Below are 18,728 nucleotides of genomic sequence, written 5' to 3'. Positions count from 1 at the left end.
TAGACTGGGGCTGTGGTCTCCTAGGAACTGAAGGGACGACGACAACAACAACAAACCATCTTCGATTTTGATGACAGCTACAGAAGGCAGACAGGTAAAGCAGGAAATGGTGAATTTGGCGTTGACTTCTCCCTCCGGCCCCTCTCGCTTTCCCACTTTTACCCTCTCTCTACAGCTTTCCTGAGCCCCGCTGTTGTGTTTTGAATATGAAGTGTCCCCCCACAGGTTCATATTTGAACACTTGTTGCCCAACTGACAGTACTGGTTTGACAGACAATGTAACCTATAGGACATAGAGCCTTCCAGGAGGAAATGGGTCGTTAGGGGCGGGCCTTGTGGCTTTATAGTCCAGTCCCACTTCCTGTTTTCTGTCTGCTCTCCCAACAGTGACTGGCTTCCCATGCTTATACTCCCTGCTTTCCCTGCCATGAGGGATGGACACCTTCTTAAAGTATAAACTGAAACCAACTGTCTGAGTTAGGGTTTTACTGCTGTGAACAGACACCGTGACCAAGGCAACTCATAACGACAACATTTAATGGAGCTGGCTTACAGGTTCAGAGGTTCAGTCCATTATCACCAAGGTGGGAACGTGGCAGCATCCAGGCAGGCATGGCGCAGGAGGCGCTGAGAGTTCTACATCTTCATCTGAAGGCTGCTAGTGGAATACTGACTTCCAGGCTCTAGGATAAGGGTCTTAAAGTCCATGCCCACAGTGACACACCTACTCCAACAGGGCCACACCTTCTAATAATGCTGCTCCCTGGGCTGAGCAGATACAAACCATCACATTCCACTCCCTGGCCCCTATAGGCTTGTTCAAACATATGAGTCTATGGGAGCCATACCTAAACATAGCATAGTGCAAAAAATAATTTAGTTCAACTTCCAAAGTCCTCATAGTCTTTATCAGTCTCAACAATGTTAAAAGTCCAAAGTCTCTTCTGACAGTCATCCAGTCACTTAACTGTAATCCTTAAAGCAAGACAGGAAACCAGCTGGACAAACTCCAACTCTGCATCTCCATGTCTGATGTCAAAGCGATCTGTCAGATCTCCAACTGCTTTATCTTGAGGTCTTCAAGGCAACTTCAATGTTACAGCTTCTTGTTTCAATGTCTGGGATCCACACGTGATTTGGGCTCCTCCAAAGGGCTAGTGTCATTTCTCCAGCTCTGCCCTCTGTAGCACTAAACTCAGGTTGATCCATTCCACTGCTGCTGTTGTTCTTGGTAATCATCCCATGGTATTGGCATCTCCAATATCTCTGCTGCATCAAGGCTTCACCAATAGCGCCTCTCATAGACTCTCTTCATGGTGCTAAGCCTCAACTCCTTTGCATGACCCCTTCAGTCTTGGCCATCAACTGCAACTGAGGCTGCACCTTCACCCATGGCCTTCCATGGCCTCTCTCACAATGTTGAGCCTCAGCTACTCTTCATGACCCCCTTCATGCCTTCATGGTGACTCTTACACATTATCAAGTACAGCTGCAGCATGAGGTACAACCTGGGCTATTTCTGGAACAGCTTCTTTGTGCTCCCAGAAAACATTTCCCAGAGGATTTCACCTCAGTGATGCTGGTCTCTTTCTAATCACTACTAATTTCTTAGCTCCAGCTAACCAGCATCAATTGTCCCCATAATCCCTTCTATTCTGGATTTTAAAGCCAGAGCCACGTGGCCAAAGCTGCCGAGTTCTGCTGCTTGGTGGAACTGGAACATGGTCCTCTTATTCTACTACATTATCACCAGCTTTCTGTTTTCCAACTGCTTCACTGCCTAAGCTTGGGTGTCCTGGAACTTGTTCTGCAGACTGACTTTGAACTCAGAGATCTGCACGCCTGTCTCCTAAGTACTGGGATTAAAGGTGTGGTCCACCAAGCCTGGATTTAAGTTTTTCTTCACCTAGCTAGAATTTGTTCTGTTCTAGACTGGCTTTGAACTCGAGATCTGCTTGTCTTTGCCTCCTAGAATTAAAGGTTTGTACTACCATGCCTGGACCTAAATTTAGCTGGGTGGGATCTTGCCCCAAGGTCACTACTCCCTTAATTCAATGTAATCTCCTTGAACACAGGATTCAGCTCTTCATAAGAGTGAACTTTAGTAACCACACAGAATTTACACCAGGCTGTTTTGAGACTTCTTTTTTCAAAGCAATTAATCTAAATCTCTTCACTTTAGCCCCAGGCAGACTCTTCAGACAATGGCAAAAAGCAGCCACATTCTTCCCCAAATACCACAAAAACAGTCTCTAGGCCACTGGAATTCTTCTCCATTGAAACCTCCTGGGCCAGGTCAGCACAGTTCAAATCACTCACAGCAACAAAGTCTTCCGTATTCCTTTTAGGATAGCCCATTAAGTCTCACTTAACCCATTCCAGAGTTTTCCAAATCCATATTCTTCCAAACAAAAACTTGGTCCGGCCTATCCCAGCAATACCCCAGTTCCTGGTACCAACTTCTATCTTAGTTAGGGTTTTACTGTTGTGAACAGACACCATGACCAAGGCAAGTCTTATAAGAACAACATTTAATTGGGCTGGCTTACAGGTTCAGAGGTTCAGTCCATTATCACCAAGGTGGGAACATGGCAGTGTTCAGGCAGGCATGGTGCAGGAGGAGCTGAGAGTTCTACATCTTTACCTGAAGGCTGCTAGCAGAATACTGACTTCCAGGCAGCTAGGATAAGGGTCTCAAAGCCCACTCCCACAGTGACACACCTGCTTCAACAAGGCCAAACCTACTCCAAAAGGGCCACACCTTCCAGTAGTTCCACTCCCTGGACTGAGCATATACAAGCCATCAGACAACCCCTTTCTCCCTAAGTTCTCCTTGCTAAGTGCCCAGAGGTGCTGGATCACAGCAAACAGAAAATAATAAAAAATCTGCTTTGTCACCACCACCCTGTTTCTGGGGACCATCTCTTGCCTACAAGTATTTCGTAACAGACTTCCTTAGATTTAAGGGTTAAAAAAGTATTCTGCAATGAATATGGATTTTTAAAATAGATTTTAAAATATGTTCGTGTATGTGTGTTTGTACGTGCCTCAGTCCACAGGCAGAGTTCAGAAGACAGTTTGGGATAGTCAGTTCTTTCCTTTTGTGGTGTGGGTTCCAGTGATCAAACTCTCTGGCTGTCAGACTCTGCAGCAAATACCTTAAACTACTGAGTCATCTCTTGAGACTTCAATGATAATTTAGTTTCGTCCACATGCACATACAGGTACAAGCACACACACACACACACACACACACACACACACACACACACACACACACCACAAATACACTATACCAATACCACAAACCTCCTTGCATAAACAGGTACATACACATACAAATTTGATCTCATCAAAAATTTACTGTTTGTATTCTCAGTGTGTGTGTGTGTATACGTGTACAGATCTGTAAAGAACAAAGGTCAAACAAGTTTTTCTTCAATCATTCCACCTTGTTTTTTGTTTGCTGTGTTTATGATTTATTTGTTTTTATTTTATGCTCATCGGTAGTCTGCCTGCTCATCTGTGTGTGTGAGGGTTTTTGTGGGTGTTTGTGGGGCTGACACGTTGGTGCTGGGAACAGGTCCTCTGGAAGAGTAGACCATGCTCTTGCCTGCTGAACCATCTCTCCAGCCCTTCCACCTTCTTTTTGGAGACAGGGTCTGCCATTGAACTTAGCTGACTGGTTCAGGGAGCCTGTTCACCTAGTGAGAGCCAGATATCTTCTTGTCTTCACCCCGCCCTCCCACTGCTAGGATTACAGTGCTTACCTTAGCATGTGGGCTCTGGTGGCCCAGGCTTAGGTTCTGATGCTTATCCAGTAAGTGCTTTACCAAACGAACTGTCTCTTCAGCCCCTCCCTCCTTTTGATAAAGCCTCTAAGGTCCCATCATGGATCTGATGATCAATCAAAGGTTCTTCTTATACCAAAGTCCGACACCAATCTAAAACTCCTGCAGGAAGTGGGTGGTGGTGGCACATGCCTTTAAGGCAGAGGCCAGCCTGGTCTACAGAGCGCGTTGGGTATAGCCAGGACTATACAGAGAAACCCTGTCTCAAAAAAGTCAATGCAGAAATAAAGATGTAAATAAACAAACAAGCCCCAGCATGTGCCGAGTGTGGTGGTATATGTCTTTAGGAGGTAGAGGCAAGCAGATCTGTGCATATTTGAGGCCAGCTTGATCTACGTCGTGCATACCAGGCCAGCCAAGACTACACAGTGAGACCATCAAGCAAAACAAAACAAAACAAAACAAAACAAAACAAAACAAAACAAAACAAAGCAACAAAAGCACTTTCTGCATGAGTTGAAGGCATAGAGCCTTTTTCAAGGCATAGCACTAAAACAGGAGTACACCCACCAAGGAGACCATCATTATATTCTTATCAATAAAGAAAGAAAAATGTGGGACTGGTTAATAGTTTGTGAAAGAGAAAGAAGTGGAGAGGCACCAGGCCAGGAGGGGAGAAATCTGCTTTTGCCGTGGTGACGAATTGTCAGCTCCATGTCCTGGACTGGGCCGTTAGAGGAAAGAAAATGCAGGGGTTTTGTGGGTTTTACTGAAAGGCCTTAGAGGTGAGCTGTGCATGGCAGGTTGCAGGGGTCTGTGAGCTCCAGCACTTTGTCCCTTCCACCTCAGGCCAAGCAGGAGCGCTCCACATGTTCCTGTGTGGCTGCAGGTTTGACACTACCTATCCACACCGCAGTTTATAGAATTTTCTGGCGTTAACTTTTTTTGTTCCCTTAAAATTGCAAAGACATTATTCCATTTTGTTCTGGCATATTAATTGTTAGAGAAATGTACAAGGCATTCAATCCCCCCTCCCTTGGCTTCTATCTAACTATATACATATATATATATATGTGTGTGTGTGTGTGTGTATATATATGTATATATACATATATAATGTTACATATGAGTTTACAACCTTAAAAATTATTTTATTTTAGCCGGGCATGGTGGCACATGCCTTTAATCCCAGCACTTGGGAGGCAGAGGTAGGCAAATTTCTGAGTTCGAGGCCAGCCTGGGCGATACAGAGAAATCCTGTCTTGAAAAACAAAACAAAACAAAACCCAAACATTATTTTATTTTTTATTACATGTATATGTGTACATGTGCACATGTGTAGTGCAGGCTCCTGTAAAGACCAGAGATCCCCTGGAGCTGGAATTACAGGTAGCTGTGAACAGCATAATGTGGGTCCTGGGACCTAATCTCAGGTCCTCTGCAAGAGTTGTATGTGCTCTTAGCCACTGAGCCATCTCTCCAATACCAAAGCAATTTTTTTTTTTTTTAGCATTATCTGCACCAGCCATTTGTTTATTATTTTCTGGAACATTGTTTTAATCTGTAGATTCATTTCTTTGTTTAAAGAAAATGTCTATTTTTCTTTTTTTAATACTTTCTTAGGTATATTAATTATCTATTTATGGATTTCTTGTGTAAGGGTCTGTATTTGTAGTGTGTGTGTGTGTGTGTGTGTGTGTGTGTGTGTGTGTGTGTGTGTGCTGTAGATGTTGGTATGCACGTTCAGGGCAAGCATGTGGCCAGGGGACAACCACAAGAGCCCATCCTCAGGCACCTTCTAGTTTATGATCTGTTTTGAGTCTCTCATTGGCCTGGCACTTTGCCACTTGGGCCAACTGACCAGTGAGCTTTCAGATCAATAACCATCTAAAAAATTGACAGTATCTTAATATGTATTATTTTTAAATTCATAGTGGGCATATTATAACCCCACTCTAAGTTGAGGAATATGTGCAATTTTTGATTAACTTCTTTTTCTTTTCTTTTTTTCTTTCTTTTCTTTTTTCTCTTTCTTTTTGGTTTTGTGAGACAGAGCTACTCTGTGTAGCCCTGGCTGTCCTGGAACTCACTCTGTAGACCAGGCTGGCCTCGAATTCAGAAATCCGCCTGCCTCTGCCTCCCAAATGCTGGGACTAAAGGCGTGTGCCACCACTGCCCAGCTAACTTGTTTTTCTTTCTGTTTCCTCCCTCCCCCCCACCCTGTTTCTTTCTTTGTTTTTGTTGTAAGAGCTTCCACTGTATGTTTTGTGAGCCTTCTGTTCGGTGCTTTCAGTCTTGGAACTTCTATATCTTCGTGGTGATCTGACCCTTTTACCATGGTATACAATTCCTTGGTGTCACATGGTTAGGTCCTGGAACTTTTCCTGCCTTCTTTCCTGACCCCCACTCCAGCAGGAGCCAAGGAGCTGAGTGCAACCCCGTGTAGCTTGGATCAGTCCTTAATCTTTCAATCATGCCTCCTATTTGGGGTAAAATTTTAGAAGACGCCAGCTTCTCTCACTGAGCTCACCTAGCCTTATTGTGTTTTCTGCTTCTGTGCCGGACTTCTGATCACCGTGTCAATACTCGAAAGGTGTTGAGTCTTAGTCATAGCATATCTATAAGCATTGGTTTGGCAAGCACACTAGATCTAGGTTTTGATACTCAACTCTAGTCAGCGTATTAGTGGCTACTGGACCTAGTGGCCCACTTTGGCCCAACTTGGGTCTCTGTGTGACAAGAGACCTTTGCAGGTCTCTCACTGAGATGATATAGGGGACAGATTCTGGATACAGTGTTTAGAAACGTTTACAGAGGTGTAGGATTGTCTTGTCTGCTTGTATATATATGCACCATCTGTTTGCTCAAGGAGTTCAGAAAAGGCTGTTGGATCCCTTGGAATTGGTGTTACTGATGGTTCTAAGCCACCCTGTGGGTGCTGGGATCTGAGCTTAGGTTGCCTCAGGAGCAATATTATTAACAGCCCAGTCAATTTTTCAGCCCCATAAAAAAAGATTTATTTACTTGTTTGTATGTGCACCAAGTTTGTGTCCGAGTGCTGATGTTACTGGGACCTGAAACCAGAGAGAGGTTCCCCTTCTTAATTCCTAAATCATCTCCCCAGCTCCAGCCTCCCGCTCTTACCTCTTTCTTCCTCCATTAGGTACCAGGTCAAAGGAACCTAAAATTAGAAATATATAATGTCATCACTATTTAGCATCTAGTAGCTGTTCCCTCGTGTTGGCAGAACTCAATTGGTTCTAGAAGATAAAAGTACTATCTGACTTTGGAATCAGAGCCACTTTTGACTTGTGTAACTCTAGACAAGTCATATCACCTTTTTGGGTCTCTATTTTCCCAAGAGAATAATTGCTTAGTTGCTTCTTTGAGGGAAGCCCTATGCGTTTGGGTTAGAGCAGCTCTGGCCCTGCCCCAGCTCTTTACAAGAACACGCCCCTCTGCGGCACGTGCAATATCTCCTCCCGGCCTCACGATGGCGCTAATTCCGCTGGGAAGAAGGGGACGCTCAGGCTCTTGGGGACCCTGAGCGCGGCGGCAACTTTCCGAGCTGCCGCGGTGAGTGTTGAGGGTGTTGGGTGTTTCCTCCTGGGATCGCGAAAGGGAAGGACGACTGCGTGTTGTGGGACGGTTTCAGTGGGCTGCGCCCCAGAACTGAAAAGCCCGGGTAACACGCGGCGAGACGAGGCGGTGCTGGGAGCAGGGAATCCAGCCTGGCTCTGGACGTGAGCGCACTCGGCTCCACACTCACGCGCCTCCCATCCCGCTCCACAGTGGCCAGGGCTGCGAAAGTCTCCAAAGTCCTTGCTGCAGGGACACTTAGGGCTGTGGGCGGCCTCTGGGCCCATATTCTGATCCCGGCCTTGGCCACCGCTCCTACAGGCTCTGCCATCTGTCACCCTGGCCCTTCTCTGCTTGGACGGTGTCTTCCTCTCCTCGGCCGAAAATGACTTTGTCCACCGGGTCCAAGAGGAGCTCGATCGTTTCCTGCTGCAGAAGCAGCTATCCAAGTACGGGGAACGAGGGAGTGGCTTTTAATGCCAGGATAGGCATGGTTTGCCCCTCTCCCAGGTTCTGTGCCCAGGTAACTGGCTGGTCCACCAGAAAGGCCCTGCCTTTAGCCTCTGCCAACTTGCCCAGCCACACCTTTCCTTTGTATCGCAGCATCACCCCACTCAGGCAGAAGTGCTCACTTTCTTCTAGATGATGGGAACTGTAGCTCCCTTTGATGATCTACTTTGCAATTAGGCAGGGACCTGCTTGGGCACAGTGAGCCTGGTGTTAAAGCCACCATAAACCTGGGAGCGGCCTGGGTGGGAATTGGGTGTGGGGTGAACCCGCGGTCTCAAGCTTATTATTTCCATTTGGTTCCTTTGCAGGGTCCTACTTTTTCCCCCAGTCTCCAGCCGCCTGCGGTACCTGATCCATCGAACGGCGGAGAATTTTGATCTTTTGAGCAGCTTCTCTGTTGGGGAGGGCTGGAAGAGGAGGACAGTCATTTGTCACCTGGACATCAGGTGAGTTTGTCCTACTGCTTTGGAGGGTTCTCAGCAGCTGTGTGTGTGTGTGTGTGAGTGTGTGTGTGTGTGTGTGATGATTGGACTAGCTGGCTAGCCAAGGAGGGTAGAGTTTGGTAGGAGCCAGGGCCACAGTCACAGTTGCCTTTTGCTTCATCAGGGATGCAACTGACTTGGCTGTTCAGCTGTTCGTGTTGGGCCAAAGAAAATATAGTGCACACAAGCAGTTGGGCTAGTAAGGGTGGGTCTACACCCCTGTCGTCTTTGTGAGCGCGTTCTCCAGAGAGACCTTGGTACAGGGCATGAACGTGTTGGCCTATAGCCATCCTTATTGCCATGTGCATCTCATAGGATGGATATCTTATTACTGTGACTCTGGTTCTAATAACAGCTCCTAAATGCAATTATTATCCTTGTTTATCGTGAAACCCAAGATTCAGCACCCACTGATTTGATTGTAGTAGTCACCGGGGAGCTCCTTTGGGTGTGTCAGGGATGGCACTTGCCTTTGCCACTGTGCCTTTGTAAGAGATTGTTTTTAGGGTCATTTTGGTTGTGACTTTTGCTTAATGCTGACTTGTCAGTGTCATGCCTGAATGATAGGTGGCCCCAGTAGGCTATTTTGCTGTAGACCCAAACATGCCCTGAAACTCCTGTTCCTGCTCCAGAGTACCCAGTTCAGATGGCCCCTCTGGTCCCTGCCGCCCTCCTGCCTCCCATCCCAGCAAGTACCGTGGTCCTCGGTATACCTCACATCAGGGAGCAGCTGCTGGTCCCCGAGGTGCTCCAGCAGGACGCTGGCATCGTGGACGGAAGCCGGATCAGCCTCTGTATGTGCCCCGGGTGCTACGCAGGCAAGGTGGACCGGTGGCAGCCTCCATCCCAGGCATCAAGGGAGAGGACCCAGCTGGTGCAGTGTCAGAAGAAGAGCCTAGAGAGGCTGGTGCTGGGGACGCTGAGGCTGATCAGGGAATTGCCATGTTGGTGACTCAAGAGCTCCTGAAGAGCCCCGACCCAGGCCATGCAAATGAGCCACAGATGGGGTTGGGTGACACGGAGCCCTCTGAGAATCCTGAAAAGGAACAAGGGGCTGAGACAGCTGTGCAGCAGGGGTCCGGCGCACAACTGGCCATGGAGGAGGAAAATAGGAGTCATGGGATGCGGAGCCTGGTGGACCAAGAGGAGGAGGAGATAGAGGGAGAGGAGGAAGAGAAGGTGGACGAGAAGGAAGAGGACACAGGCAAGCAGAAAGAGCGGGTCGATGAGGAGGAAGAGAAGACTGATGCGCAGGAAGGGAAGGTGGATTCGGAGGGAGAGAGGATGGATGAAGGTGAAGACAAGGTGGATGCGGAGGAAGAGGACGAGGATGAGGCCGATGCTGACCACGGTGATTTCAGTGAGCTGCTGCAGGAGGTGATGAGGCTCTTGAGCCCAGAAAAGGGAGGGCGGAGGTGAGGTGGGTGTGGCCTCGGGTTATGGGAGAAGTGCCTTGGGGTGGAGGTGATGGGGGAATGGGGTTGCGAGTTAATGGGATGCGTATGATGGCTCAGCCCTGGGTGTTGGGTAATAGGAATCCATTGGGGGAGTTCAGAGGAGGAACTGTGTGTTTGGGTTCCAGCCCAACCTTTTAGGAGATGCTTATGCCTAGGCTTAAAGTCTGTTTAAGCTTAAAGGTGGTATACATATCACAAGAGAGTGGAAACCGTCTGTGCAGGTACTTCTGTCAGTTGGAGAAAACCAGCCTCCTGCCCAGAGCTTTGCCTGAGGCATTGGATTTCTGGGAACCATGTGCCTGCCCTTTAGGTTGACTTTGGATCAGTTGGGAAGACGGGCATCTTCGGTTGCTGCTTTATATCTAGTCTTTGAGAATATTACATTTTCAGTAAGGATCATGAAGATGGCTTTGTCCAACTCTTTTTTTTTTTTAAAATAGGCTATGCAGTTTTAAAAAAACTACTTAACTCTCTGCCCCTCCGTGTCCATCTGAAGAGGGTATATAGAGTGTACTTTTCAAGATTAGGTGGAACCCGGTGGGCGCAGTTGTCAGTCATCTAGTGGGGACTCCAGAAAACCAAATACGCTCCCCTAAAACATCCACAGTCTGAGTAACCAAGCTGCCATACCCAGAACCCTACCGAGCAGACTGTCCCCCCCTCCCAGACCTGCCATATCCAGATCCCTACCGAGCAGACTGTCCCCCCCTCCCAGACCTGCCATACCCAGAACCCTACCGAGCAGACTGTCCCCCCCAGACCTGCCATACCTAAAACCCTACCGAGCAGACTGTCCCCCCCAGACCTGCCATATCCAGATCCCTACCGAGCAGACTGTCCCCCAGACCTGTCATTTTGGAAAGCATAGGCGGAGCCCTGTGTGCCAGAGGTCCCCCTTGTCAAAAAGGTCTGTCTGTTTGCTCCCAGATCACAGCCAACCTGACCGAAAAGGAGATTAAAATAGAGAAGATCCACCTGGACACATCCGCCTTCACAGAAGAGCTGCCCGGGGAGAGGGACTTGACCCACCTGGTGGAGATCTATGACTTTAAGCCAACACTCAAGACCGAGGACCTGTTGGCCACTTTCTCTGAGTTCCAGTGAGTATTAAAGGTTGGGGAGCGGGGAGACTAGGAGAAACAGGGATGGCCCTTTCCTGCTAGGAATGATTGCCTCCCTCAGAAAGAAGGCCTGGGATGTCTGGGCTTCTCGCTCAGGGCCGGGTGCACCTGATGGCTCTGACTGAGGGAAGGGAAGGATCAGTGTTTGAGCACTGACATGTTCAAAAGCCCTAGACCTGGGCCAAGATCTGCATGTGCACACCCCTGCGGGGACCACTAGGCCTTCCGTCAGACTTAGGCCACAGCTATCCATACACCAGTGGGACACTGGGTGTGCAGTAGCCTGAGGGTTGTCCTGGTATGACTATTTATGGGGCAGCTGGCTTGAGCAGTTCTGACATAGCATGGAGGGATACACCCAGAGACCCGGTCTCTTGACTTCCCTGCATTCCCATGGATCCAGTCTTCTGACAATTCTTTTTTTTTTCTAATTTGAATTTTTTTCTTTTTCTTTTGTCATTGCTTTACCTGTGTGGGCTTTTTGAAGCCCCTTTCTGGGCCTGGTGAGTGGTTCAGAGGTTAAGAGCACCCGCTGTTTGTCTTAATTAGGGTTTTACTGCTGTGAACGGACACCATGACCAAGGCAAGTCTTATAAAAGACAACATTTAATTGGGGCTGGCTTACAGGTTCAGAGGTTCAGTCTGTTATCACCAAGGTGGGAACATGGCAGCACCCAGGCAGGCATGGCACAGGAGGAGCTGAGAATTCTACATCTTCATCTGAAGGCTGCTAGTGGAATACTGACTTCCAGGCAGTTAGGATAAGGGTCTTAAAACCCACTCCCACAGTGACACACCTACTCCAACAAGGCCACATCTGTTCCAACAGGGTCATACCTTCTAATGGTGCTGCTCCCTGGGCTGAGCAGATACAAACCATCACATTCCACTCCCTGGCCCCTATAGGCTTGTTCAAACATATGAGTCTATGGGAGCCATACCTAAACATAGCATAGCGCAAAAAATAATTTAGTTCAACTTCCAAAGTCCTCATAGTCTTTAGCAGTCTCCACAATGTTAAAAGTCCAAAGTTCAAAGTCATCCAGTCAGTTAACTGTAATCCTTAAAGCAAGACAGGAAACCAGCTGGACAAACTCCAACTCTGCATCTCCATGTCTGATGTCAAAGCGATCTGTCAGGTCTCCAACTGCTTTTTCGTTTTTGTTGACTGCAACAAATGTCTTTCTCCTTGCCTGGTTCCACTCCCTGTAGGGCAGCTTTCCTCAGCAGGTAGCCCATGGCTCTGGCATCTTGAATATCTTGAGGTCTTCAAGGCAACTTCAATGTTACAACTTCTTGTTTCAATGTCTGGGATCCACACGTGATCCTTTGGGCTCCTTCAAATGTCGCTTCTCCAGCTCTGCCCTCTGTAGCACTCTAAGCTCAGGTTGATCCACTCCACTGCTGCTACTGATCTTGGTGATCATCCCATGATAGTGGCATCTCCAATACACTGGCGTCTTCCCACTGCAACTCGGCTTCACCGGAAGCCTCTCATAGCCTCTCTTCATGGTGCCAAGCCTCAGCTCCTTTGCATGACCCCTTCAGTCCTGGGCCATCAACTGCAGCTGAAGCTGCACCTTCACCAATGGCCTTCCCTGGCCTCTCACAGTGCCAAGCCTCAGCTGTTCTTCATGACACCTTCATGCCTTCAAACGCAGTACCACCAGGGTGACTCTTTCACATTATCAAGTACAGCTGCAGCATGAGGTACAACCTGGGCTATTTCTGGAACACAGCTTCTTTGTGCTCCCAGAAAACAGTTTCCAGAAGATTTCACCTCAGTGGTGCTGGTCTCTTCTTAATCACCACTAATTTCTTAGGTCCAGCTAACCAGCATCAATTGTCCCAGTAGTCCCTTCTATTTTGACTCCAAAGCCAGAGCCACGTGGCCAAAGCTGCTGAGTTCTACTACTTGCAGGAGCTGGAACGTGGTCCTCTTATTCTATTCTATTATCACCAGCTTCCTCTTTTCCAGTTCCTTCACTGCCTAAGCTTGGCTGTCCTGGGACTTGCTCTGTAGCCTGACTTTGAACTCAGAGATCTGCATGCCTGTCTCCTAATTACTAGGACTAAAGGTGTGGTCCACTAAACCTGGATTTAAGTTTTTCTTCACCTAGAACTTGCTCTGTTCTAGGCTGGCCTTGAACTCAGAGATCTGCTTATCATTGCCTCCTGGGATTAAATACTTGTCCTACCTTGCTTGGACCTAAATTTAGCTGGGTGGGATCTTGCCCCAAGGTCACTACTCCCTTAATTCAATTTAATATCCTTGAACACAGGATTCCGCGCCATTTCACTTCCTGGTGCCCCTTTAATACTTGAACCATATATTTTATATTTTTCCTTTTTCAGTTTGCTATGTTTGTTTCAAATGCTCTTCATAAGCCTTAACCAGACAATAAAGTCTATGATGGGTGTTTCTGGGACTTCCCTTGTCAATACAATTAATGAGTCTCTTCATCTTGGCTTCAGGCAAACTCTTCAGACTAGGGCAAAAAGTAGCTGCAGTCTTCACCAAAATACCACAGAAAGTCTCTAGGCCACATTCTGAAATTCTTTTCCATGGAATCCTCTTGGGCCAGGTCTGTGCTTTCAGTAACAGAGTCTTCCATATTCCTACTAGGATAGCCCATTAAACCCCATTTAAACCATCCCAGTGTTTTCCAAATCCAAAGTCCCAAAATCCATATTCTCCCAAACAAAATCATGGTCAGGCCTATCACAGCAATACCCCAGTCCCCGGTACTAACTTCTGTCTTAGGATTTTATTGTTGTGAATAGACACCATGACCAAGGCAAGTCTTATAAAAGACATTTAATTGGGGCTGGTTTACAGGTTCAGAGGTTCAGTCTATTATCATCAAGGTGGGAGCATGGCAGCATCTAGGCAGGCATGGTGCAGGAGGAGCTGAGAGTTCTACATCTTCATCTGAGGGCTGCTAGCAAAATACTCACTTTCATGCAGCTAGCATGAGGGTCTTATAGCCCACGCCCACAGTGACACACCTACTCCAACAGGGCTACACCTTCTAATAGTGCCACTCCTGGGGCCGAGCATATACAAACCATCCCACTGTTCTTGCAAACAAGCTGAGCTTGGGCCCCAGCATTCATGCCGTGACTCAGAATCATTGGTAACTCCAGTTCTGGGAGCTCTGTGGGCACCAGGCACTCATGCCGTGCCCGTTTACACATGCAGCTGGCAAAACACTCATGCACAGAGAATAAAATATGTCTGATTAAAAGAAAAGGAAAGCCCCATTCTTCCTGCCTCTCCCTCTCCCCCTGCTTCCTAGACTACCGTTCCTTGTCCCCTGGGGGTGGCACTTTTTCAACTCTGTCTACCTAGATGGCCACACAGGGCCACCACTGACCCCTTGCCAAATAAGGTAGTGCCACTGGCAGAGCTGGGCCAGCCCAGAGCTGCTCCTAGCTTCTTCTGGGCCCAGAGTCCATGGTGCTGTCTTGAGCAACAGGGAGAAGCCAACCAGAGCCGTGTCCCCTCTGTGCTTGTTTGGACCCATCTCCTCTCCTACCACATAAGCCTTTCAGCTTTCTTATCCAGAGCCCATGTCCAGCCTAGCTATGGCAAAGTCTGCCGAAACTTTTTCACTCTTTCCCTAAATGAGCCTTCCAGTATTGGCCCCTTCTTTTCTAGATGCTGACTGGTGACCCACCTCACCTGTTTACAGGCTGACATTGGTCATTCTGAAGCTGACCTATAATGCTCTGGCGAGCACACCAATGCTCCTCTCTTTAAGGGAGGCTGTAGCTTTGTCTTGGGGTTTGAGTCGGAAGGGACCTTGCCTAAAGGATCCATGACCTAGTCTGCAGGATCCACGGGGAAAGGGTCGTGAGCACTGGCTTTTTATGAGCGACTGTGTCTTCTCCCCATACAGAGAGAAGGGATTCAGAATCCAGTGGGTGGATGACACTCATGCTATCGGCATCTTTCCCTGCCCTGCCTCAGGTAAGGAGGCTTCCTGTTGGACTCTGCTCTGTCTCTAGCCTCCATTGAGGGCAGAGGTGCCTGGGTTCCCTGGGCAGAGGGCTACCCTATGTCCAGACGTAGGCTACCATGAGCCCATGGGCTCAGCTCTCCAACAGCCTGAAACACAAGTCTGGATGCTGGGAGCTATAGCCTGGGAAGCTCAGGAAGTCTTTGGCCTTTTCTCTTTGTAACAGCACCTTCAGGGCAGAAGTATTCGGATTAGTGACATTTCCTGAACATGGCATAGGCCAAACCATAGGACCTTTCCCAAACTGACGCTGGTGCAAGCGTCTGGTGCTGTTGCTCAGGGTCACGGGTGTTTGGCAAAGCTTAGGCAGGTACAGTCTCGTTCAGTTTTCACTTCAGCCTCATGTGTAGGGCCATCACGCCCTCTCAGACAGAAGGCTGAGGTTTCCAGAATGCTGGGGTCTATGTTGGATTACAAACCTCTCACTGTGGAAGCTGAGTACCGTGCAGCCAGTCCTCCTTGTCCCCTCCAGCCACCATCCCATGCTTGTGCCTGCCATTCCACCGTCACTGTGGAGATACTTATAAATAAGACCCTCCCACCCTGAACCACAAGTGCATGTCAGAGCCTTCTGTGCATCAGAGCTGGGAGCACCCTACTTGGGTTTGGCCTGGTCCTTAGAAAGCCAGAAGTTGGGGGTGGGGAAGAGCAGGCGTGGTAGGGAGGGAGCCCCTGGAAAGGAGATTGGGGGAAAAGGGCCAAGCGACCACTGAGGATCATGGGAGGATAAGCTGTGGCCAGGATAGCATTGGCTGCCTCCTGGGCCTGCCGGGTATAGCAAGATCGAGTCATGCCCCGGCCTCAGTTTCCTTGTCCATATAACATACCTGCTAGGTCCTGATGTCAGGAGCACGTTGGCTCAGTATGGGTGGTCCATGAGTACTGGTGTTCCCTGAGGCTCCTGGGGGCGGGGTTACGAGGAGAGTCTGGTTTAAGCTCAGGCAGAACCTGACCCTCCTGCTCTGAGAATCTGCATACCAGGCTGGGGCATCATCTGCCAGCACAGGCCGCAGTATCCCTCCCGGCCTCATACCGTTCTGTAGGGTTCTGTAGGGATCGGGAGCAGGAGGAGAGAGTTTCAGCCTTTACCGAGCTAGGGCAGAGGCAGGGTGGTTGGGGCCGGGTGTGAGAGTGACTATGGAAGTTTGGGGTGATGCATGCGCTCCAGACCTCTGTGGGGGGGTCCTCACCTTGCACACAAGTCACCCCAGCTCTTGCCTCCCTTCTCCAGCACTCGAGGCACTGGCCAAGGATTTCTCCGTGCTCAAGATCCGCCCGCTCACACAGGGGACCAAGCAGTCCAAGCTGAAAGCCTTGCAGAGGCCAAGTAAGGCAAAGCCGGTCCTTCTGCCTGAGGCTGCCTGTGCTTATGTTCGGTTTGATTCCCTTCGTCATCCTTCTGCTCTTCAAGAGCCTGGGCTACAGCAGTTAGTGGGGCTCAGCTTTCCCCAAGCCTGGAGAGGGCCCAGGGTCAGCTACCATATATGTTTGCTCTCCAGCGCACACCTTCTTATGGTCACTGATCTGGGAAAAGCCCAGCCTTCCTTCTAGAGGGCCATGGAGACTACTCTGTAAGGGTCAGAAGTGCTTGGGCCTGGATCAGCCCGAGATGGCACCTTGGTGACCTGTTTGACCTTGAGCGAGTCAGTACAGGAGCTAGATGACAAATGTCTGCCCTGTCTCTTTCCTCTTCCAGAAAGCATTCTGAGGGCTCTGAGGGGTCAGTTTTTATGATAGCAAAGATGGAACCCGCAGAATGGGCCCAGGGGATGCCTGCCAGAGCCATCCATGCCACCGCAAATGGTGACATGGCCGCGTCCTCGACTTTTTAGAAACAAGAAATATCCCCCCTCTTTTTTAAAAAAAATTATTTATTTATTTTATGTATGTGAGTATTCTGTAGCTGTACAGATGGTTGTGAGCCATCATGTGGTTGCTAGGATTTGAACTCAGGACCTTCAGATAAGCAGTCAGTGCTCTTAACCGCCGAGCCATCTCCCCAGCCGGAACTATCCCCATTGGGCTGTCCAGTGATCCAGGAGTCCCATCCTGAGTGTTTCCTCTCAGAGGGTCTTAAGGAGCACCTCACCCCTACTGCACAGATGAGCCAGGGTGACAGGAGGGGTAGGTTTATGTCAGGTTCCACAGGGAGGCAGAAATATGGGCCTGGAGTCCTCCTGGACCCCTCTCACAAGCACCTGGCTGCTGTGGGCACAAGTGGGTCCCAGCCTCTGCAGCATTCCATTCATTACACACAGGCTCACCCTACCCTTGAATCCACATCCCACCCACTGGATCTTCCTTTCAGAGTTCCTGCGACTATCGAAGGAGAGGCCGCAGACAGATTCAGCGGTGGCCCGCAGGCTGGTGGCCCGGGCCTTGGGACTCCAACACAACAGAAAGAAAGAGCTGCCTACTCCCCCAAGTGTTCTGCCATCTTGAGGCCCCGGACCCAGCTCTCCGAATTAGGCTGGGGCCCAGTACCACACGCCTTTACAGATACCAGGACAGCCCCTTTGCCCTCACTGGAGCTGCTATGGGGCACAGCAGGCTTTAGTTGGTCTGCTCTCAGAAATTGAGAAGAAATAAAAATTTAAAGTTGGTGTATTGATTGCGTCCAAGTGCGGTCTTGAGACACTAGGGGGTGCTGTCCCATCTCTTACTATGGGTCTCTGGTTACTGAACCTGGGCGATCCCATCTTAACTTGAGGGGCATTTGTGCACAGGTGACTCTGGGGAGTTGGGTGCTACTTGATTCATGCCACCTACCCAGTCTCACCCATTTCAGGAACCCCAGCCTGCCATCTTGTGCTGTGTGGAAGTGGGGGATGTAGTTGTCCTTGGGTATTATTTAAGGGAGCCTTGAAAAGTAAGTGTGAACGAAGCTGAGAGGCGACACTTGAGTGCCTGCTGAGCGTAGGACTGGACAGTGCTCACCTTACGTGAGTCTTGAGTATAGTATTGGAGGCGCCGTGGCCCACTCCAGAGCTTAGAGGTCATTGTCCATCTCAGGTTTGCTGGGGCTAGGACACTCTTTACACAGGAAACCCCAGGGAGTACTGGAGCCCTGTTCTGCTAATGTGTAGCCTCTTCCTTGGGAAAGTTGCCCTGTGACTAGCTGTCTTGCCTGGTTCTGACATACTCCTGTGTCCTTACCCAGGTTTCGGTAAAGAACAACTGTTCAAGAAGGGCTCCAGATGACCTCTGCTGCTGTTCAGGTCTCTCAGATTGCTTCTCCAGGCTGCTGCTTGTCTCGGTGCAGCCCCTTCAGGTCATAGGGGACTTTGGAAGACACTGGGACCATTCTTCTGTCAAACTAAAGATGTAGGAAGCTCTGGGCCCAGGGGCAGTGATCCAAATGGAACTTAGTTATTCATGGGGAACATTTTGCTCTAGCATCCAAATATGTGTATTAGTGAGGTGGACTTATAAGCATAACCAGGATCCAGTTGATAGCCCCGCTGAGTAGATACCTTAAGGTCGACATAGTCTTTTCCCAGAACCACGGGAGCCACCTGACCATGAGCCCAAAAGGACACTTTCCTTCTTGTACACCGTCTCTCCAGGATGTTTGTCACAACAAAACACTTGCACACTATTCACATAGGTATAGACAAAAATACTATTATTCAGTAGAATTGTGGGATGACTAACTTGTGTCATCAACTTGACTGGATTTAGAATCTGGTGGGAGACACATTTCCCACTGAGGAGGGAAAAGCACCACCCCACTATTTGGGGTCCCAGACTGAATGGAAGAGGGAAG

The 18,728-nt window shown here is 48.9% G+C and overlaps 1 protein-coding gene across 3 annotated transcripts; it reads left to right on the top strand.

Annotated features, from left to right (window-relative positions):
* Positions 1–63: 63 nt before the first annotated feature.
* R3hcc1 (R3H domain and coiled-coil containing 1) lies at positions 64–17,569 on the top strand. 3 transcript variants are annotated; one of them, NM_001301651.1, is made up of 8 exons: positions 64–94; positions 7,692–7,819; positions 8,189–8,326; positions 8,995–9,739; positions 10,747–10,919; positions 14,843–14,913; positions 16,194–16,289; positions 17,271–17,569. In NM_001301651.1, the coding sequence occupies exons 1-8, from the start codon at positions 71–73 to the stop codon at positions 17,402–17,404; spliced, it is 1,509 nt and encodes a 502-aa protein (NP_001288580.1). In that variant the 5' UTR covers positions 64–70; the 3' UTR covers positions 17,405–17,569. The 3 variants fall into 3 exon arrangements, with proteins under 3 accessions (NP_001288580.1, NP_001139484.2, NP_001288581.1); NM_001146012.2 differs by lacking the exon at positions 64–94 and adding an exon at positions 7,289–7,367; NM_001301652.1 differs by lacking the exon at positions 64–94 and having other exon boundaries at positions 7,380–7,819.
* The last annotated feature ends 1,159 nt before the right edge of the window (positions 17,570–18,728 follow it).

The sequence above is a fragment of the Mus musculus genome, chromosome 14, assembly GCF_000001635.26.
Source record: "Mus musculus strain C57BL/6J chromosome 14, GRCm38.p6 C57BL/6J".
NCBI lineage: Eukaryota > Metazoa > Chordata > Mammalia > Rodentia > Muridae > Mus > Mus musculus.
This window is presented reverse-complemented; position numbering and strand designations above follow the sequence as displayed.